The following is a 22,023-nucleotide window of genomic DNA, read 5'->3' as shown; positions in this document are numbered from 1 at the left end:
AAGAATATCAAGATTTAATGTGTCAAATTAACAGGATATGGACACAGGACACAGGACATGCTTCAGGCTTTCTTTATTTCTTTAGAAAGTAGTTAATCCAACTTGCTCCTTCCAAACAGCAACATTTTGATCTTTACGTGTAATGTGACATTCAAAATCAAAAATCATGTTAACATGAGTGTCTTCAACATTGTGTGGAGTCATTTCAGAATGAAGAAGCAGAGTACTAATTGTTGAAAGTTTCGAGCGCAACCTCTTTGGTTTTGTCCTCCTGTACACCGAGCAGCTCAAGATGTCCTCCGTTACAGGGAAGTGCTTGGAAGACAAACAGATGAATGTAGTTGGGTCCTCCAACATGAACCTGCAGGAAAAAGAGAGGAGATTTGGACTTTAATTAATATATTCATCTTGATCTCATGTTCTTGAAAATTGAGGAGCAGTGTTAAATGCTTGCCAAGATGTCACACTTCATTCAGCACATGTATCTGAGACATTCTTACTTCTCTTTAAAATAAATATCACAATATTAATTACCTTGAAGAGGAAGTTTTTTCCATTCACAGTCTCATCCCTGTATTCAACTGCTCTGAACTCCTGGTATATCTTGTTTGTCTTCCTCTCCACGAGGCTCTTCACCTGTGTTTGAGTGAAATAAAATTTGATTTAAATCCAGACTGAAGTGCAGACCACAGAGTTGTGTGTAGAGATGTAAAGAGTGAAGACAGAGTGAAGCTCACCTGGTAACAAACCATAGCTGCCTCATCTACCCCCTTTGTCTTACTCCATCCTCCGGGTTTTATATCCATTGTCTCAAGGTCCGTTGAGTTTAACACAGAAGTCAACTTTCTGCTTTTATGTCTCAACTGTTTCAACTGTGTATCAAATACACACATATTTATATGGAGTAGCCACACCTGGATACACCTGAAAGGTGGCCCCACTGCATGTTGGGTGGAGCTACATGTGTAAGCACAAACTTAACATGAGCATAGATTGATGCAAAATATCTGTCAGATAGATGACGGCCATCCCACAATCATTCTGTGTTTAAGTGTCTAAAACTGATCAGGCCTTTGTTCTGTGTTTTGTTGAGTTGTGTATTGTTTCGAACAATGTTCAAACCCAGAGAAATACGTAATTTACTCAAGGTAATGGTAATGCTAATGTGTAAGCACAAACTTAACATGAGCATAGATTCATCCGACTACTTTCAGGTAATCAAATGTATGTTGCAATCAAACAAAGACTACAAATGTCTGGAGCTTTAGAATCTGTTCATCTGGACATCAGAGAAGAAACAAAGCTAATTTTCTGTTGCTTTATTTAAGAAATCCCTTCACGAAATGAAACGTTCAACTTCCTCCCTGTCATTGCTGAATATCCTGACCAACAGACACAAAAATGCATATAACAATCATTCTGTGTTAAAGTGTCTGAAGCTGATCAGGCCTTTGTTCTGTGTTTTGTTGAGTTGTGTATTGTTTCCAACAATGTTCAATGTTCAAACCCAGAAAAATACGTAACTTTACTTAAGGTCATGGTTTTAATATTTGGTTGCCTTGCAAGAAAACATCAGATGATACATCAGAGAGTGAGGAAGGAAGAAGACAATGAACATGACAGAGTGCAAGTTAAATAAAACTTTAATACATTACCTAGTCCATGATTATTTCTATCTCAGTCACGTAGGTAGATTTTTATTTGCAATGGTGGTTGTTAAAGATGGCAGTAAAGTAATATCTCATTTTACTTCAGATTAACAGTGTCAAAGTGTTCAAAAGGCTTTAAAAAGGAGTGCAGAGAAGCTGTGATGCCACACACACATATTATCACCTTATTCAGTCAAGATCGATCATTTGTTCGCAGTGATTATTCTGTAACTTGTCGGTGTACTTCGGTCTTTCAATTGAGAATCAGATAACGATACCACTCAAAATGTCCTACAGGAAGAAATTAATGAATTTTCCAAATGTTATCACATTAAAACTTTTTCAATGAACCAATTTTTCCTCCCTATGAGTTACTTAAGACATGACCGTACTTTACAAATTTATATCAGTTTACATTCAAACATGTTTGCATAAAATCAACAAACCATATTTGTTTTTTAAATGTTATCCCAAATGACACATGATTTTACTACTACTTTTCCATTTGCCATCATCTTTGTTTTACTGTCCATATTTAATAATTTCCCCAAAAGGTAAAGCATGAAAATCAATGTACAGATCTAACTTGAATGTAAATGTTAATTGTGCTTCGATTCAAAGGTTGGGATTATTCAATGCAAAATGTAGTAGCAGTTCACCATCAAGCTGGGCTTCGTTAATCTCAAATTAACCCGCTGGTTTGATGATTCATATCCAGGTGTGCAGACAAGCTGCTCCCTGAAACGAGCTTCTTTCTGCAAGTGTTCAAACACTTGAGGGAGCCAAAGGGTTTTTAAACCGTTTGGAGCAGATGAAAATGTGTTTATATAAAAGTGGAATTGACCTTTTTTGACATTTACAGTATGATCTTTATTTCAATTTTATGAATTTAATCTAATTTATCGGTTTATTAAAGGGACAGTGCAGACTGATAAACATTTCTGTAAATGTGTATTTTTTCATCTCTAGTCTCACAAAGTCACAAACTTACAAAGTCACTGCTGGTAACACGCGCAGTATGTGAGGATGTTGACAGGGAGGAAGTTGAATAAATCTACTTTGAAAAGGAAAAATTGTCAGATCTTCTACAGGCCACGTGAGTACTTGGGTAATTACCATTTAAATATGAAGTGAATACTGTAAGTACACTAACCTACATGGTTTAAGAGCTCTGCATCAAAATAAAAGTTATACTAAAAGAACTGCCGATTGATTTTCATGAACAAGGAAGATATATCTTCAATAAAGCTCACAGTATACACAACCTCTATGGGACCTTGTGAGAAAGGTTTTATGTAGATTTCCATCAATAATCTTTAACTTTCTAATCTGACCTGAGCTGCTCAATGTACTATTTTCACTTAAGTCACTAAATATACGACTTTAACAGCTAAATTATTTTACTTCTTCTCATCTGCTCCTTAATAGTTTTTTACTTTTGGAATATGGCTCCTGCCATAGTTCAAAATAGGACTTACATTAGTCCTCTCCTGACTGTAACGGTCCATCATCTGATGTGATTTCAAAAAATTTCACTTTGATACTGAAGAAAACTTAAAAATATAATAATTGTCAGGCGGCTTCTGGATTTTTTATACTTCTTTGTTTATTTGTATGGTTTTATAGGTCTACCTCTGAGCTCTGGATTGGGTTTGTGTACTGTCTGGTATTAGGGACTGCTGAGAAAGACACTGTTCATTAGGAGCATGCATCAGGGAGCAAATGGTCATCTTCCTTAGTCTTACTTTGTCTGCTGAAAAAGGCTGGTTCATGCAGCTGTGGACGCAGCTGTACCTCAGTGTTGTAAATATTAAAATTCAGAGTTTGAATTTCTTCTCCAAAACTACGTAGTGCACCTTTAAAATAATCTCAATCTTACAGTGGATACAAAAACACAATGAGGTTCAGCACTCAGCTGTGTTTTAAACCCTGTACCAACACAACAATGGCCTTCCTTGTTGAAGTTCATCCAATATGGTCTTCTCTCAGTTTTCTTCAATATGTGAAAGGTTTCACAACAATGTATAAATAATTCAGCGTCATTGGGTTGTCTGCCACCTAATTTAATAAATTAGTCTAAAAAGCCCGGGATGGTGACACTGTTTTGAACTCTGGTGAGTTGTTGAGTGACTCAAACAACTTTATTTCTTCACTAACGGATGGTGTGGGGGAGCTTTGCATCCCTACAGAACATACAAACTAAATGAGAAAGTTCAGCGACAGGGCGGTGTCTACTGACCTCCTTGTTCTCTGTCCTGAAGTGCAGATAACTGAACATTCACACGCTGTTGAACTGAAACTGTTCCAATCATTACTACTGGTATAAAGACAGATTTGTATTGCAGCCACAGACAGGACTCCTTCATTTGAGCCAACCATTTTATAAAAAAGAAATTTAGCAAGTTGAAAACAGGGCTTATGTCTAATATCAACTCTCTTCTCGCTTCACTTCCAAGGGACAAAATGTGGCTCTCTAGCTGCTAAATGCTCCACTGTGTTCACTTACGGGCGGAAAATGCTTAAAAGCTGAGGGGAACTGCAGAGTACAATGATAATTCTCTGTGGGTTTGTCAATAAAAGTATGGATTACAGCTGCTTTAAAGATGAACAATATGATCGAAATCTGAATTACACAACTTGAAGCAAAGAATTTTTGAAATGTCACGGCGTGAGCTGGAATCGGGGAGTAATTCATGAGTAACACTAACCTCAGAGCCACCTTCCTGCCTGTACCGAGGGGAAGCCACACTGTATAAATATGCCTGATGATCAGCTAATAAATGAACAGTTGAGACTCAGTTGACGTCTCTCTTAACTTCACTTGACCTTGTGACAATGGCTCACATGCCTGGAGGATTCAGCGAGACACAGGATGCCCCTGAGGACATTCAGACGATTTGTGACGAGGTGAGCTTCACTCTGTCCTCATTCTTCAAAACCTCTGCATACAACTCTGTGGTCTGCATTTCAGTCTGGATTTGCATCACTTTTCATTTCATTCATACACAGGTGAAGAAGCAAGTGGAGGAAAAGACAAAGAAGAAATACGTGGAATTCAGAGCAGTGACATACAGGAGTCAGGTTGTGGCTGGAAAAATCTGCCTCATCAAGGTAATTAATGCTGTGATATCATTGACTCATATTACATACATGTATATGGACTGTATTCATTGTGACCTCTGGAGTTGTCACTACAAAGATCAATATATGTACTTAGACGTACCATCTCTTCTGTGCAGGTTGATGTGGGAGGAGACGGTTACCTTCTTCTGAAAGTCCTCCAAAACCTTCCATGTAATGGAGGAAAGATCGAGCTGCTTGATCTAAATGAGGACCATCGCAAAGGCGATCCCATCTTACCTTTCTAATGCAATCACACCGCTCACTGCCTCCACGCTGCAGCCTCACGACGACATTCAGTTTCTTTATCCTGAAATGATTTGAATATTCCTTTACAGTCGTGATACATGTGGTGTTTTGTTTCCAACTATTAACACATACAGGATGTGAGGATGTACACTGTTGAATGATCTATTTTGAAAAGGAAAAATAAAGCATGCATCAGAAAGTGAGATTTACTGTCATTCTTAATTGCAAGTGTTGCCTCAATGATAAGTCAGATTTTCTACAGGCCATGTGAGTACTTGAGAATATCCATTTTAAGATATAATATTTGATAATGCTGCTATAAAATGTTTAAAAACTAGCTAAGACATAAACAGACTACATTTGATTGCATGACTTCAATGTCACCACCACTAAGCGTCTTACTACACAATTACTATACACATTTTCTGTAGACTGATCAATGCACAAGTTGTAAAGCAAGAGTTAGAATAGTTTACAACTGAAGTCGGCCTGTGAAGACGGACTAGCAGATGAGTCTTTGTGTTCAGCATGAACTTCTGTAGTCTCATTTAGCCACTTGCTAGCAACCACTGTTTGCTAAGTGTGGTTAACCTACTCTCTGAAGCGTGTTCTCTCATTTTCTGGAGACATTTCTTCATCAGTAGTCATTCGACATAAATATGTCAGTTTTTGGTGCGTTTCTCTGTGCATCTCCCGCAGACTTCGATACAGCTGTCACCACGGTCTGGCCCCAAAGCAAGATTCGGTGACGTAACGACCCTTCCTTTGTTTTTAGGTTCCTTGTCTGATCGATTTTTCCTACAAAAACAAAGGAACAATTATGGCACAAAGGAAGTACGCCTGCTATTATACAACCAAAACAGGAAGAGGCACCTTCTTTTTTAAGTTCCTTAGTGGCAGATCGAATGGTGAAAGGTTTATAGTGAATACTGATTGCACAGTGCAATGACACCATACGCAGATGGTGTCATTGCACTGTGCAATCAGTATTTACGTGCTACAAATGTTATATGCAGATATTATTGCATTAAGAGTGAGGAGGGAGCCAGCTGTGAAATAATTCTGGACTGACTTGTCCTCGCTGTATTGTGCAATGCAGGGAGTTGTTCATCCACTATTATCTGAGAGGAGTTGGGTGGAGAAAGTGGTGGAAGCAGGAATTTAGAGAGAAATTCTTAAAGGAGGATCAACAGCAGTCACAACTGAAAGCCAAAAGTCACGGCTTCATGTCGAGCCTGACTTCTCCTGAGTCTTCCACGGGCTCATTCATCCTGGAGGGGTTGAGCTGCAAAGTGCCCTCTTGTCTACCGCTATAGACAAAACATGATGAAGTCCCCTCTCTTCACTATAGATATATCATGACTTTGTCGTGCACACAGCTGGTGCCCTTTTTTATTTTTTTTTCGCACCTAGCAATCAAACATCCTGAGTCTGCCACTGTCACACAACCTATTTCAAAACGCTCTACAGGCTGCAGATTCATATCAAAATGCTCTGCTTCTTTCTCAAACTCAAACAAGAAAGCAACGCTCAAGGACGCGTTCATGTGATCTCGGAGAGTTGTGTGCCTGGGTGCGCCCGTCCGGTAATGCCAAAAACAACACAGCGCATATTGCTATTTTCCCCTAAGAACTGCTTTGGGTGAAAGACACTGGCAAGTTCAGTTTTGATCACAAAAATGCCAAACTGGTTGACAGCGTCAAGGCTATTGAAAGAAAGAAAACTGTAAGGAGTGGCAGCGGCTGGCCAAGTTTTGAGAATGTGTCTATTTTGTTGTTGTTATCCTGCGTACACTTCCCACATTATATTCACTGAAGACAGGGCACTTGTCACATCTGAGACAAAAGGACAGGTGCCCTTTAGCCCCCTTTGGAATCTATCTGTGCATTTCTGAGTAGATATAATGACAAAACAAGTCAAAGGTTCAGTTTTTAACTGACAATGTGCTGTGGTTTGGCAATCTGTGGTTTGGTTGCTGGTTTACAAACACTTTTGCCAACAATTTCCAAACAACAAGCAGTCAACAATACTTAATGGGGGACTGGCATCAGCCCCTGCAGGAATTTGACAGGCCTGTACCTGACACCATTATTGTGCCGTGGGAACAGCAACGGCAGCTCTGCTCTACGTAAGAAGAAAGAAGGGGAAACAAAACAAAACAGAAAATGAAGAAAAGTTCTTTCCCACCACTCATCCCATTCTCTATTAACTAAATAAGTTAACAGGACTTCAGCTAGTTCATCAAATAATGACACTCTGGGTCTCCCAACTCTCAAAACTGACTCTTTGAGATGGTGGCCGACCGTCCGTCAATACTTGACGAGTTGTTAGTGAGACTCAAAAATCTACTTTTCTTACAGATTGCACCTTTAAAAAAAGAAGAAAAGGAAAAAGATTTTTTTATATAAAAGTTTGGAGTGAAACCAAACAAAGACACTGACACTGACTGAAGTTTCCCTACTTCCCCTACTGCGGTGAACAACTTGTCTGCAGAAGAGCTGCAGTCTCAAATAATTCATATTCTCATAAGATATTCACTGTTGAAGTTTACTTTGAAATGGAATATTTTGCATAAATCAACAGAAAATGAGATTTCTTGCAGGTTGATATTCAGTTGAACAGATTTCCAAAATTGCAGTGGAGGATTTGATTGTCTGCAACACAATTTTGGCTGATTTTGAAGTGGTCCAAATGATGAATGACCTATAAAGAAATGACTTTGCTGAGACGCTTGTCTCAACACCAACAGAAGATGTGGACATTGTTTATTACCCCCGCCAAGGAGGTCATGTTTTCACAGGTGTCCGTTCATCAGGCTTCTTCTGTAGATGGCTGGTATCTATGAGTGAGTACAAAAGAGGACTAGGGTGGAGATTTGAAGCATGTGTGAGGAGCATACTGTACTCAGTATCTGTGACTAGAAATATTGAAAGGAATTCATATCAGAGGGAACAAAATGTCATAGTTGTGCTTACACATGTGGCTCCGCCCAACATGTAGTGGGGCCACCTTTCAGGTGTATCCAGGTGTGGTTGCTCAATATAAATACATGTGTATTTGATGAACAGTCGACACACAAAGCAGACAGTTGACCTCTCTGTAAGACTCGACAGCCCCTGAGACAATGGCGTCTGTAGGTGGGATGGTAGGAGGATACAGTGATGTGTGTGAAGCCACTGATGAAATTCAGAAGATTTGTGACCAAGTGAGCTTCACCCTTCAAAACCTCAACACACAACTCTGTGGCTAGAATTTCAATCTGGATTTCAGTGACATTTTATTTCATTCAAACACAGGTGAAGGATGAAACGTTTTTCTTTTTTACAAAAGAAAGATACAAGGAGTTCAGAGCCACTAAATACAGGCAAAAGGTTGTGGCTGGAAAGAAGATTCTCATCAAGGTGAGTAATATTGTGATTTGTGTGAATGGATGTAAGAAAGCCTCAGATACATGAGCTGAATTAAATGTGACAGCCAGGCGAGCCATTCAACTCTGCTCCTCACTGCTCAAGAACATCAGATCAAGATGAATGTTTTTACTAAAAAGTCCAAATTTCCTCTCTTTTTCCTGCAGGTTCATGTTGGAGGTGACAACTACATTAATATGTTTGTGTTCCAACCACTTGAGTGTCACAGAGTAGGTGTTCAACTCAGAGGTGTCGAGAAGGACAAAAAAGCAGACGACCCCCTTGAACATCTTAAACCACCTGAACAATGTTAAGTTTTATCGGCTACAATGATGTCATAGACCTTAAACTTTATTGTCCAGCCAGAGCAGGAAGACTATCATGGGAAAATGATGCAGATTAAAATGCTTCTGCTTCTGAAATAATTCTGTTGCTTTACAAAACATCATTGTTGATGTATGTCAAGGCTGATGACTGTGTCTTTGCTAATATGATGCAGGTGGTGCTTCCATGCTTTTGCTACCATGTTATAAACACAAGTTGTTGGGTAAGTGAATATAAGTAAACTGTGAATGAGTTTAGCCTGGAGGGGGGTTGAAAGCTCTGCCTGTGTAGGTGTGGTCATAGTATATTTGTGTAAGACTTTAACTAATTGAGCAAGTGATGATTGTGTAAGATCACAAAGGATAGGAGGAGAAAAATGTCATGACCATGTAAATAAAAAGGTCAAATAACATCTTGAGAGAATCCACGTGCTTCCTGTTAGTGGTTACAGTTCATGTGTATTATTTCAAAATGCTGTAACAACTGAGGAGAGACTGCCTCTCACGTTTGTTCATTCAGTTTGTTTAGAAAAAAAAAAATCGGTCAAAGAAGATCTTTCTCTTCTGATTAAAGTGTCTTCCCCAAAACTAAATAGTGCACCTTTAATAAAGACTAATATATTATTGAGTTTTACACAAACCTCAACATGGATATAGATTCTTATCTTCACTGTGATCTTGTGTTTGTGATTCAAAGGCTTTTGATTGTTAATGATCTGATTATATATCTGATGATACAAACCAGGAGAAAACAGAAAAAGAAACATGTCATACATAATTATGCGATTAGAAAATGATTGACGAGCAAACAGAATGTAACCAAACAAGGAAATACACTACAGCAGGTTCTGTCGACCAACGTTTACAAATGAAGCCAAAACAAAACTAAGATGCTAGTGAGGCTGTTCTGACACAGTGATATGCTGATATTTAGCTTGTTCAACGTTCACCACGGTCGTCATCCTGGTGTAGTGTCTAAGTATACTGCTATATGCTAATAAGAAATATATTCAAATAAATATAAAGGGTGAGCAACGTCTCGCTTCATTCTACATGTTGTGAGAGATGTTTTGGTAGCGAGCTAAAACAAATGTAGCTATAACTTAAATGTTATATTTGTAACATATCTTCTAACATTTGGCACACTGCCCAACAGTAATGGCACGAAACAAACAAATTAATCAGAACTGATTACACAAACAAGGAAACTTTCTCATTGCCAGTCACTTCTAACGGGTGGAGGAAATAAACACATTTGATACATACTTCTTTGATTAAAACTGGGTGGGGAGTGTTCAGAATGTAAGAAATGAGGATGAAGCCGACACTGAAGTTTGTTGTCGTTATGTCATGGTTGTAATCACATGTAGCTCCACCAAACATGCAGTGGGGGCACCTTTCAGGTGTATCCAGGTGTGGCTACTCCATATAAATACAGGTGTACTTGATTCACAGTTGAAACAGTTGAGACACAAAAGCACAAAGTTGACTTCTCTGTTAAACTCGACAGACCTTGAGACAATGGATCAAATGTGTGGAGGATGGAGTGAGACAAAGGATGCTACTAAGGAAACTCAGTGGATTTGCGATCAGGTGAGCGTCTCTCTGTCTTCATTCTTTACAATCTCTACATAAAACTTTGTGGTCTGCACTTCAGTCTGGATTAACATCACATTTTATTTAATTCAAAAACAGGTGAAGAGCCAAGTGGAAAGAATAACGAACAAGAAATACCAGGAATTCAGAGCAGTTAAATACAGGGAACAGATTGTGGCTGGAACAAACTTCCTCATCAGGGTAATTAATATTGTGATATTTATTTTAAAGAGAAGTAAGAATGTCTCAGATACATGAGCTGAATGAAGTGTGACATCCAGTAGCACTGCTCCTCAATGCTCAGTAACATGACATCAAGATGAAGATATTTACTAAAAGATCCAGTTCACCTCTTTTTTTCCTGCAGGTTCGTGTTGGAGGACACAACTACATTCATCTTAAGGTCTACCAAGCACTTCTCTGTAATGGAGGAGGGCTTCAGCTGCTCGGTGTACAGGAGGACAAAACCAAAGACGACCCCCTCGAACTTTTCAACAATTAAACACTTACAGGCTGCAGTCTCTCATTAAAATGCTCTGAAATGATTCTTCACAATGTTGCTTTATTTTACATCATTTTACATCTTGAATGTATTAAAACATGAGTATCAAGACTTTTATTCTTGACTGCACTGCTCTCTAAAGAAATAAAAGAAGGAAGCATTAAAAAAGTCTTATCGTGATTCTTAAAGGGGCTCTGTGTAGTTTTGGAGAAGAAATTCAATCTCAGAATTTTAATATTTACATTATTAATCAGGTAACGATACAAACTTGACACAACTAAATAAACAAGCTGTTCTCAGAGGAAAATAAGGTCCCCAGAACGCTGCAGCTTTTTCTGCTCGGGGGATCGAAACGTAGAATTCTTTGCCTGCAGAACCCGAATTGGATCCTGACTGTGATCATTTAAACCTCAAACTGAAACATGTTTTGAAGGGGGATCAGTCGTGTGATCATGAATGATCTGGAGCTTGTATTCATTGACTGTATTATGATTAGTGAGGTGTATTGGTCTGTGTTTTCTTATTGAGTTATGAGTTCTGTGTTTCTTAATGTACATATTTCATATTGAGTCTGTATCTGTGTTGTCTCTGGTGTATTTGATGTTCTATTTAATGTGTTGGAAAGGTCCATCTATGGACAGGCATGGCAAAATAGCTTAAGCCATAAATGCTGTGGTTTGCGGTATTAGTTCATGCTAAATACTGATCAAATCTTGTGGTCTGAAGGCCTTTTAATGCTGTGAGATCTGATTACACAGAACAGGAACACCTCTTTGTTACTTGGGACAGGTTCCTTGGAGGAAGAAGGAAGAGGAAGATACATTTCAAACAAACTCATTAGATTAGAAAGTAAGTTGGGAAAATGTGACCAAACAAGGAAATACACTGATGCCAAGTTCTGTCTATAACCTTTCCTGAATTGAGCCAAAACAAACCAGACTAACAATGTTCAGAGTCCAGCTATGCTATCAGCCTCTAGGCTGTACTAAGGCACAGTCAGGCTTCAAGCTAAATGCTAATCTCTGCATGCTAACATGCTGAAATTTAGCAGGTAATGTTTATCATGTACACTTTAATAGTTTAGCATGATGGCATACTTACATATGCTAATTAGGAATAAACTCAGACAACTGATCTGATGGGAATGTCACTAGTTTTGCAGGTATTTAGCAGATAGACATGTTGACCTGCTCAGGGCCACGATAATCAAATTGCCCTTAGTGGGGCATGTGTACCAAATGCCATTACAAGACATCCAATAGTTATCTAGATATTTCACCCCACAGACAGACCTGTTGATGGCGGCAGAGGAAAGGTCAGAGGCTCTTCTGGATCTTCATCTGGGAAACCTCAGTGTCTCTTCATAATTTTATGCCAATCTACCTGACATCTGTTGAGATATTTCAGTCTGTACAAAAACAGACATCGTCATCCCTAAAAGTTTGCATTGAATCAACTGGAGAATGTAACACACAGTGGATTAAACTGCAAAACCTCATTGAACCTTAAAGGATAACTACCGTTTTTTACAACCTGGACCTTATTTCTAGCAAAATATATGGTCATTTACTCACCCAGATAACTTTGGTGTCATTTGGCGTCGTTCGGACGAAATTAGATCCAGTGTAGCGCCGATATATTCATATAATGCGAGTGACGGGGCATCGACACACAGCCTCTATATAACGCATTATCTGCCACGAAACTAGTTAATTTCACAAATATTTTGTTACGATACGCTAGTGCTATTCCCCTCTGAGTCCAGGCTCGTCTATTGTCAACATCCGGGGTCTGTAGGTTGACCTACTCCCTCTGACCTGGTAGATGTCGTCTCTGAGCTGCGCGCGCACCCGCGACAGCCTGGCTTGTTTACCTGTAGCTGCTACTGCTAGTTTGACCCCGGATGTTGATAACAGACGAGCTCGGACTCAGAGGGGAATAGCACTAGCGTATCGTAACAAAATATTGGTGAAATGAACTAGTTTCGTGGCAGATAATGCGTTATAGAGGCTGTGTGTTGATGCCCTGTCACTCGCATTATATGGATCTATCGGCGCTACACTGGATCTAATTTCATCCGAACGACTTCAAATGACACCAAAGTTATCTGGGTGAGTAAATGATCATATATTTTGCTAGAAATAAGGTCCAGGTTGTAAAAAACAGTAGTTATCCTTTAACTCAACATACAGTATCCTTTGATTTTTAACAAACTGCAATCAAACTCGGCAAATCAAAAACTTCAAACTTCATCAAAAGTCTTTTGAGAACTGATTATACAAACAAGGAAAGAAACAAGGAAATGGTTCTGACAGGTGGAGGAAGGAAACACATTTGATACACACTTCTTAGATTAAAAGTAGGCAGGGAATGTACAGAATGTAAGAAATGAGGATGTAGCCTACACTGAGGTTTGGTTACTGTCCAGAAATTAAATTGTTGCAGTCTCATATAAAATGTTTTTCTACTTTATTTCAGAATTATTATGTAAAACATTACTTTATAATAAAGCTTCAGGCAATTGTGTGTCCATAAACAGGTAAGGATGTTCAGTGACAAGAGTCAAATTCTTTATTTTGGGCATTTGTTCATTTGAAAGTGGTCAAAATGCTCTGTGGACTGTGAAGAAATGACTTTGTTGAGAGGGAAATGAAATACACTTGTTTTGCTACCTAGTGAAGATGCTGACATTGTTAATTTGTAGTATATGTGAGGAGCACACCAGTCAGCATCAGCTCCTCTGTGGAAGTTTCAGTTTGGCAGATCGCCACACATGGCAAGAATGAAATGGCCTGGAGGATGAATGAAAGTGATCAAAATCGAAATGATACGATTTGAAACATAATTTTACATTTACAATATAAAACAGAAATTTAGAAAGCAGTTCATATCAGAGGAACCAATCCAACTACAATCATGTCATGGTTGTAGTTAGACACGTAGCTCCACCCAACATGGAGCGCAGCCACCTTTCAGGTGTATCCAGGTGTGGCTACTCCATATAAATACATGCATGTGATAAACCTTTGCGGCCCATAAACGAAAAAAGCTGACTTCTCTGTTAAGCTCAACAAACCTGTGACAATGGCTTACACTGAAAAATGGAGCAAGACAGTGGATGCCACTAAGGACATTCAGAAGCTTTGTGATGAGGTGAGCTTCAGTCTATCTTCATTCTTTACAACCTCCACACACAACTCTCCGGTCTGCTCTTCTGTCTGGATTCACATCACATTTTTCATACATTTTTTTTTATACACAGGTGAAGACCCAAGTGGAGAGCAAGACGGACAGGAAATATGAGGAATTCAAAGCAGTTAAATACAGGGAACTGACCAACACTCGATTTGGATTTTCATTGAACTGGCTCATCAAGGTAATTAATATTGTAATATCATTTGCTTGATATCATGCCTTAGAGATGTGGACTGAATTAACTGTTGTTACACCCACCTGAGTCATTTAACAGTGCTCCTCACTGCTCAACAACATGAGATCAAGATGAAACCATCAATTTTTCTCTCTTTTTCCTGCAGGTTGATGTTGGAGGACGGAGCTACATTCATCTGTATGTCTTTCGAGAAGTTGGAGGAAAGCCTACGCTGGTCGGCGTAGAGCAGAACAAAACAAAAGATGACCCCATCGAACCTTTCCATGGTTAAATGCTTAGAGGATGCAGTCTCTCCTTTAAATGCTCTGCTACTTCATCCTGAAATGATTCTACACAATGTTGATTAGCAATACATGATTTTGAACGTATTAACACAGAGATCAAAAAATGTTTGGAAGAAGAAAGTTGACTGCACTGCCTGCTTAAGAAATAATAAAGAAAGTATAACAAGATGTGTATATATTTTTGGTGATTCTTCTTTCTGGAGTCTGATTTCAAAAATAGGCTGTATGGCAGAAATGGTTACAAATTCATAAAAGGGGCACTATAACGTTTTCGAGAAGAAATTCAAACTCAGAATTTTAACATTTACAATATTAATGAGGTAATGATACAAATAGAAAATTTTATTTTTTTCTATAACTGAATAAACAAGCTGTTCTCAGAGGAAAATGAGGTCCCCAGAACACTGTTTGAGACTAGAAATGTGGCAGGGTCCGCCACATATAAACAAAGTCAAGCAGTATGAAACTGTGTTGTCCTTTAAGGTTAGTTTGTTTATTCAGTTTAGTCAGTCATAAAAACAAGGACAGTTTGTTTATTTAGTTTGTTACGACATTAAAAAAATTGGTCAAAGAAGATCTTTCTCTTCTGGTTAAAATCTCTTCCCCAAAACTACATAGTGCACCTTTAATAAAGACTAATATATTATTGAGGTTTACACAAACCTCAACATGGATATAGATTCTTAACTTTACTGTGATCTTGTGTTTGTGATTCAAAGGCTTTTCAATGTTAATGATCTGATTATATATCTGATGATACAAACCAGGAGAAAACAGAAGAAACATGTCATACATAATTATGCGATTAGAAAATGATTGACGAGCAAACAGAATGTAACCAAACAAGGAAATACACTACAGCAGGTTCTGTCGACCAACGTTTACAAATGAAGCCAAAACAAAACTAAGATGCTAGTGAGGCTGTTCTGACACAGTGATATGCTGATATTTAGCTTGTTCAACGTTCACCACGGTCGTCATCCTGGTGTAGTGTCTAAGTATACTGCTATATGCTAATAAGAAATATATTCAAATAAATACAAAGGGTGAGCAATGTCTCGCTCCGTTCCACATGTTGTGAGAGATGTTTTGGTAGCGAGCTAAAACAAATGTAGCTATAACTTAAATGTTATATTTGTAACATATCTTTTAACATTTGGCACACTGCCCAACAGTTATGGCAGGAAACAAAAAAATTAATCAGAACTGATTATACAAACAAGGAAACTTTCTCATTGCCAGTCACTTCTGACGGGTGGAGGAAATAAACACATTTGATACATACTTCTTTGATTAAAACTGGGTGGGGAGTGTTCAGAATGTAAGAAATGAGGATGAAGCCGACACTGAAGCTCCACCAAACATGAAGTGGGGCCACCTTTCAGGTGTATCCAGGTGTGGCTACTCCATATAAATACAGGTGTACTTGATTCACAGTTGAAACATTTGAGAGATAAAAGCAGAAAGTTGACTTCTCTGTTAAACTCTACAGAACTTGAGACAATGGATCAAATGTGTGGAGGATGGAGTAAGACAATGGATGCCGATAAGGAAAGTCAGTGGATTTGCGATCAGGTGAGCGTCTCTCTGTCTTCATTCTTTACAATCTCTACATAAAACTCTGTGGTCTGCACTTCAGTCTGGATTTACATCACATTTTATTTCTTTCATACACAGGTGAAGAGCCTCGTGGAGGGAAAGACAAACAAGATATACCAGGAATTCAGAGCAATTAAATACAGGGAACAGATTGTGGAGGGAACAAACTACCTCTTCAAGGTAATTAATATTGTGATATTAATTTGAAAGAGAAGTAAGAATGTCTCAGATACATGAACTGAATGAAGTGTGACATCTTGGCAAGCATTTAACACTGCTCCTCAATTTTCAACACCATGAGATCAAGATGAATATATTAATTAAAGTCCAATTCTCCTCTCTTTTTCCTGCAGGTTCGTGTTGGAGGACCCCGCTACATTCATCTGTTTGTCTTCCAAGCACTTCCCTGTTATGGAGGACATCTTGGGCTGAGTGGTATACAGGAGGACAAAACCCTAGACGACCCCCTCAAACCTTTCAACAATTAAATGCTAACAGGCTGCAGGACTCTGCTTGCTCTGCTTTTTGATTTTGAATGTCACATTACACACAAAGATCAAAATGTTGCTGTTTGGAAGGAGCAAGTTGAATGAACGACTTTCACAAAAAATAAAGAAAGTCTGAAACATATCCTGTGTCCTGTGTGTATTTTCTAAAGGCATTTGACACATTAAATCTTGATATTCTTATTCATAAACTTTACATATTTAACTTTTCTGATAAAACTTTAGAGTGCTGACAATCTTGTCTCTTCAACCATATGAAGATGTGGGCTCCATTATCTTCGTCTTGTTTCTTTGTCTCCTCTGTCCTTCTTTAGTCATGAGCAAGCGCCACTCTGGAGTTTTATTTGCCATGTTCGTATGCCAGTTCATCACTAACTTCATTTCTGGGAATATGTTACTCAAGAAAATCAACTGTGTAGATTTCAAATATGGACAGTTATACAAAAAATGATGGCAAATGGAAAAGTAGTTGTAAAATCATGTGTCATTTGGGATAACATTTAAAAACAAATATGTTTTGTTGATTTTATGCAAACGTGTTTGAATATAAATTGATATGAATAAGTACAAAAAAATCGAAGTACGGTCATGTCTTAAGTAACTCATAAGGAGGATAAATGGGTTAATTGAAAAAGTTTTAATATGATAACATTTGGAAAATTAAATAATTTCATCCCATATGACATTTTGAGTGGTATCGTTATTTGATTCTCAATTAAAACACTGAAGTACATTGTTGATACAGTGGTTTTTCCAGCTGCAGCAGGCAGATGTTGTCAAACAAAATCTGTTTTCCTTTTGGTGATTTTTTTGCAAACTCCTAGCTAATGAACAGTCCCATCAGCTTCAGATGTAGTGTGTTTAGTGCTGATCAGCAATTATTAGCATACTAGCGCACACACCAAGATGTTGAAACTAACATCCACAGAGGGGCTGATGCTAAGTAGTAGGCTTCTCACGTATCCTGCCCTCTAAGGCCTTTTGTTTAGATGGAGTGTACTTTCTCCAGAATTTCTCCCTTTGGAGTCAACGGAGGCTTATCTTATCACATCCTGCTACAAATCAGTAATGTCCATGTGTCATAAAGGCATCCAACAAGTGTATTTTACTTCCCTCTCAGCAAAGCAATTCTCCATAATACATAGAAATGCAACAATGCTCACCTTTATTTTATTGATTTGGTATTATTTGTCCAAAGCATCTCAACAACTGGATTGCCCTTGTGTCTGCAGTTGTACATTCATGGTCCCCAGAGGACAACTCATGACTTTTGTTATCACCTGCCTGTTCCTCTCTCACTTGCATGAGATAGTGACATTCGCATCAGCCCGAGTTGTACTTTGTGTTCAGTGCTAATTAGTACACAACTCAACAAAATACATAGCAAAGGTCTATGTATTTTTAAAAGGTCTATATCTTTAACTTTTAACCTGGTCGGTCAGAACGTAGCTCCAGATGCTAATGTTGCCTCTGTTTATACACCGATAAGTTACAGAATAATCACTGCGAACAAAGCAGCGATAATGACTTGATAAGGTGATTATATGGCAATGCGGCATTACAGCTTCCTTGCACTTCCTCTTATTAACGCCTTTTGAACACTTGGGCACTGTTGATCTGAAGTAAGATGACATAAGATAAGTCTTTGCTGCCAGAGGAGAAAGTCTGGAGGAAGAACACATCATCTTACCACTGGGCCATAGAGGACGGGATGTGTGAGATGCAAACTCAATTGCAGCGTTTCTGTGGATGATTGAATCACCAATCTTTACTTTAGCATATTTGCATGCTAACATTTATTTTTTAAAGTTAGTGTGGAGTTTGCAAAAAAAGCATCTGAAGGAAAGTTCAATGCAATGCAGAAGCTGTTTTACCGACAAATCAGCTTACTGCAGCTGGAAAAAACACTGATGAGAGTGAAAACAGTTACGTTTTTGGCTGTAAAATATCCAAAGTTTGTTTGTTTGTTTTTAGTTTATTTTATGTAAAGAAGTGACAATGCACATTTATTAACATGAGCACCAAAGTCTATCATGTAAATGTGCCAGGTTTAGCCAAACAGGCTAATTTTCAACTGCAGTCCCAGATCTTGCAAGTCAAAAAGTTTTAGCATGTTGCAGCTGTTGATTGTCATAAAAAAGTGTCTTTTTTTTGTTTGTAACACAAAGTGGATTAAACTGCAAAACCTCATTGAACCGTAAGGTCAGTTTGTTTATTCAGTTTATTTAGTCATGAAAACAAAGAGAGTTTGTTTATTTAGTTTGTTTAGACATAAAAAAAAAAATCGGTCAAAGAAGATCTTTCTCTTCTGATTAAAATGTCTTCCCCAAAACTACATAGTGCACCTTTAATAAAGACTAATATATTATTGAGGTTTACACAAACCTCAACATGGATATAGATTCTTAACTTCACTGTGATCTTGTGTTTGTGATTCAAAGGCTTTTCAATGTTAATGATCTGATTATATATCTGATGATACAAACCAGGAGAAAACAGAAGAAACATGTCATACATAATTATGCGATTAGAAAATGATTGACGAGCAAACAGAATGTAACCAAACAAGGAAATACACTACAGCAGGTTCTGTCGACCAACTTTTACAAATGAAGCCAAAACAAAACTAAGATGCTAGTGAGGCTGTTCTGACACAGTGATATGCTGATATTTAGCTTGTTCAACGTTCACCACAGTCGCCATCCTGGTGTAGTGTCTAAGTATACTGCTATATGCTAATAAGAAATATATTCAAATAAATATAAAGGGTGAGCAACGTCTCGCTTCATTCTACATGTTGTGAGAGATGTTTTGGTAGCGAGCTAAAACAAATGTAGCTATAACTTAAATGTTATATTTGTAACATATCTTCTAACATTTGGCACACTGCCCAACAGTTATGGCAGGAAACAAACAAATTAATCAGAACTGATTATACAAACAAGGAAACTTTCTCATTGCCAGTCACTTCTGACGGGTGGAGGAAATAAACACATTTGATACATACTTCTTTGATTAAAACTGGGTGGGGAGTGTTCAGAATGTAAGAAATGAGGATGAAGCCGACACTGAAGCTCCACCAAACATGAAGTGGGGCCACCTTTCAGGTGTATCCAGGTGTGGCTACTCCATATAAATACAGGTGTACTTGATTCACAGTTGAAACATTTGAGAGATAAAAGCAGAAAGTTGACTTCTCTGTTAAACTCTACAGAACTTGAGACAATGGATCAAATGTGTGGAGGATGGAGTAAGACAATGGATGCCGATAAGGAAAGTCAGTGGATTTGCGATCAGGTGAGCGTCTCTCTGTCTTCATTCTTTACAATCTCTACATAAAACTCTGTGGTCTGCACTTCAGTCTGGATTTACATCACATTTTATTTCTTTCATACACAGGTGAAGAGCCTCGTGGAGGGAAAGACAAACAAGATATACCAGGAATTCAGAGCAATTAAATACAGGGAACAGATTGTGGAGGGAACAAACTACCTCTTCAAGGTAATTAATATTGTGATATTAATTTGAAAGAGAAGTAAGAATGTCTCAGATACATGAACTGAATGAAGTGTGACATCTTGGCAAGCATTTAACACTGCTCCTCAATTTTCAACACCATGAGATCAAGATGAATATATTAATTAAAGTCCAATTCTCCTCTCTTTTTCCTGCAGGTTCGTGTTGGAGGACCCCGCTACATTCATCTGTTTGTCTTCCAAGCACTTCCCTGTTATGGAGGACATCTCGGGCTGAGTGGTGTACAGGAGGACAAAACCCTAGACGACCCCCTCAAACCTTTCAACAATTAAATGCTAACAGGCTGCAGGACTCTGCTTGCTCTGCTTTTTGATTTTGAATGTCACATTACACACAAAGATCAAAATGTTGCTGTTTGGAAGGAGCAAGTTGAATGAACGACTTTCACAAAAAATAAAGAAAGTCTGAAGCATATCCTGTGTCCTGTGTGTATTTTCTAAAGGCATTTGACACGTTAAATCTTGATATTCTTATTCATAAACTTTACATATTTAACTTTTCTGATAAAACTTTAGAGTGCTGACAATCTTGTCTCTTCAACCATATGAAGATGTGGGCTCCATTATCTTCGTCTTGTTTCTTTGTCTCCTCTGTCCTTCTTAAGTCAAGAGCAAGCGCCACTCTGGAGTTTTATTTGCCATGTTCGTATGCCAGTTCATCACTAACTTCATTTCTGGGAATATGTTACTCAAGAAAATCAACTGTGTAGATTTCAAATATGGACAGTTATACAAAAAATGATGGCAAATGGAAAAGTAGTTGTAAAATCATGTGTCATTTGGGATAACATTTAAAAACAAATATGTTTTGTTGATTTTATGCAAACGTGTTTGAATATAAATTGATATGAATAAGTACAAAAAAATCGAAGTACGGTCATGTCTTAAGTAACTCATAAGGAGGATAAATGGGTTAATTGAAAAAGTTTTAATATGATAACATTTGGAAAATTAAATAATTTCATCCCATATGACATTTTGAGTGGTATCGTTATTTGATTCTCAATTAAAACACTGAAGTACATTGTTGATACAGTGGTTTTTCCAGCTGCAGCAGGCAGATGTTGTCAAACAAAATCTGTTTTCCTTTTGGTGATTTTTTTGCAAACTCCTAGCTAATGAACAGTCCCATCAGCTTCAGATGTAGTGTGTTTAGTGCTGATCAGCAATTATTAGCATACTAGCGCACACACCAAGATGTTGAAACTAACATCCACAGAGGGGCTGATGCTAAGTAGTAGGCTTCTCACGTATCCTGCCCTCTAAGGCCTTTTGTTTAGATGGAGTGTACTTTCTCCAGAATTTCTCCCTTTGGAGTCAACGGAGGCTTATCTTATCACATCCTGCTACAAATCAGTAATGTCCATGTGTCATAAAGGCATCCAACAAGTGTATTTTACTTCCCTCTCAGCAAAGCAATTCTCCATAATACATAGAAATACAACAATGCTCACCTTTATTTTATTGATTTGGTATTATTTGTCCAAAGCATCTCAACAACTGGATCGCCCTTGTGTCTGCAGTTGTACATTCATGGTCCCCAGAGGACAACTCATGACTTTTGTTATCACCTGCCTGTTCCTCTCTCACTTGCATGAGATAGTGACATTCGCATCAGCCCGAGTAGTACTTTGTGTTCAGTGCTCATTAGTACACAACTCAACAAAATACATGGCAAAGGTCTATGTATTTTTAAAAGGTCTATATCTTTAACTTTTAACCTGGTCGGTCAGAACGTAGCTCCAGATGCTAATGTTGCCTCTGTTTATACACCGATAAGTTACAGAATAATCACTGCGAACAAAGCAGCGATAATGACTTGATAAGGTGATAATATGGCAATGCGGCATTACAGCTTCCT

General features: G+C 38.1%; 5 protein-coding genes across 5 annotated transcripts; 4 read left to right on the top strand and 1 right to left on the bottom strand.

Moving 5' to 3' along the window:
* Positions 1-226: 226 nt before the first annotated feature.
* On the bottom strand, positions 227-806 carry LOC311249815 (cystatin-A1-like; the record flags this gene model as incomplete). Its single annotated transcript, XM_084341131.1, has 3 exons — positions 227-361; positions 535-636; positions 738-806. The coding sequence occupies 3 exons, from the start codon at positions 804-806 to the stop codon at positions 227-229; spliced, it is 306 nt and encodes a 101-aa protein (XP_084197257.1).
* Positions 807-4,417: 3,611 nt separating this feature from the next.
* Positions 4,418-5,221, top strand: LOC311249417 (cystatin-B-like). The gene is made up of 3 exons (XM_084340432.1): positions 4,418-4,556; positions 4,659-4,760; positions 4,889-5,221. Exons 1-3 carry the CDS (start codon positions 4,485-4,487, stop codon positions 5,015-5,017), a joined length of 303 nt encoding a protein of 100 aa, XP_084196558.1. The 5' UTR covers positions 4,418-4,484; the 3' UTR covers positions 5,018-5,221.
* Positions 5,222-8,142: 2,921 nt separating this feature from the next.
* LOC311249814 (cystatin-B-like) lies at positions 8,143-10,846 on the top strand (the record flags this gene model as incomplete). The annotated part of the gene is made up of 4 exons (XM_084341130.1): positions 8,143-8,223; positions 8,315-8,419; positions 8,593-8,655; positions 10,712-10,846. The coding sequence occupies 4 exons, from the start codon at positions 8,143-8,145 to the stop codon at positions 10,844-10,846; spliced, it is 384 nt and encodes a 127-aa protein (XP_084197256.1).
* Positions 10,847-13,898: 3,052 nt separating this feature from the next.
* On the top strand, positions 13,899-14,604 carry LOC311249368 (cystatin-A-like). Its single transcript, XM_084340369.1, has 3 exons — positions 13,899-13,999; positions 14,109-14,222; positions 14,383-14,604. Exons 1-3 carry the CDS (start codon positions 13,931-13,933, stop codon positions 14,506-14,508), a joined length of 309 nt encoding a protein of 102 aa, XP_084196495.1. The 5' UTR covers positions 13,899-13,930; the 3' UTR covers positions 14,509-14,604.
* A 5,202-nt stretch (positions 14,605-19,806) lies between these two features.
* Positions 19,807-20,549, top strand: LOC311249316 (cystatin-B-like). The gene is made up of 3 exons (XM_084340251.1): positions 19,807-19,923; positions 20,026-20,127; positions 20,301-20,549. The coding sequence occupies exons 1-3, from the start codon at positions 19,852-19,854 to the stop codon at positions 20,433-20,435; spliced, it is 309 nt and encodes a 102-aa protein (XP_084196377.1). The 5' UTR covers positions 19,807-19,851; the 3' UTR covers positions 20,436-20,549.
* Positions 20,550-22,023: the final 1,474 nt, after the last annotated feature.

Source organism: Pagrus pagrus (assembly GCF_965226575.1).
Source record: "Pagrus pagrus genome assembly, chromosome: 20".
NCBI lineage: Eukaryota > Metazoa > Chordata > Actinopteri > Spariformes > Sparidae > Pagrus > Pagrus pagrus.
Note: the sequence above shows the minus strand (reverse complement) of the source record. Positions and strands in the feature narration are given on the sequence as shown.

Bases quoted from the DNA above. Each gene is read 5' to 3' on its own strand.
- LOC311249417 (XM_084340432.1), top strand. From the start codon at position 4,485: ATGGCTCACATGCCTGGAGGATTCAGCGAGACACAGGATGCCCCTGAG. The intron at 4,557-4,658 runs GTGAGCTTCACT...ATTCATACACAG, and splicing joins TTCAGACGATTTGTGACGAG to GTGAAGAAGCAAGTGGAGGA. The intron at 4,761-4,888 runs GTAATTAATGCT...TCTTCTGTGCAG, and splicing joins GAAAAATCTGCCTCATCAAG to GTTGATGTGGGAGGAGACGG.
- LOC311249368 (XM_084340369.1), top strand. From the start codon at position 13,931: ATGGCTTACACTGAAAAATGGAGCAAGACAGTGGATGCCACTAAGGAC. The intron at 14,000-14,108 runs GTGAGCTTCAGT...TTTTATACACAG, and splicing joins TTCAGAAGCTTTGTGATGAG to GTGAAGACCCAAGTGGAGAG. The intron at 14,223-14,382 runs GTAATTAATATT...TTTTTCCTGCAG, and splicing joins CATTGAACTGGCTCATCAAG to GTTGATGTTGGAGGACGGAG.
- LOC311249316 (XM_084340251.1), top strand. From the start codon at position 19,852: ATGGATCAAATGTGTGGAGGATGGAGTAAGACAATGGATGCCGATAAG. The intron at 19,924-20,025 runs GTGAGCGTCTCT...TTTCATACACAG, and splicing joins GTCAGTGGATTTGCGATCAG to GTGAAGAGCCTCGTGGAGGG. The intron at 20,128-20,300 runs GTAATTAATATT...TTTTTCCTGCAG, and splicing joins GAACAAACTACCTCTTCAAG to GTTCGTGTTGGAGGACCCCG.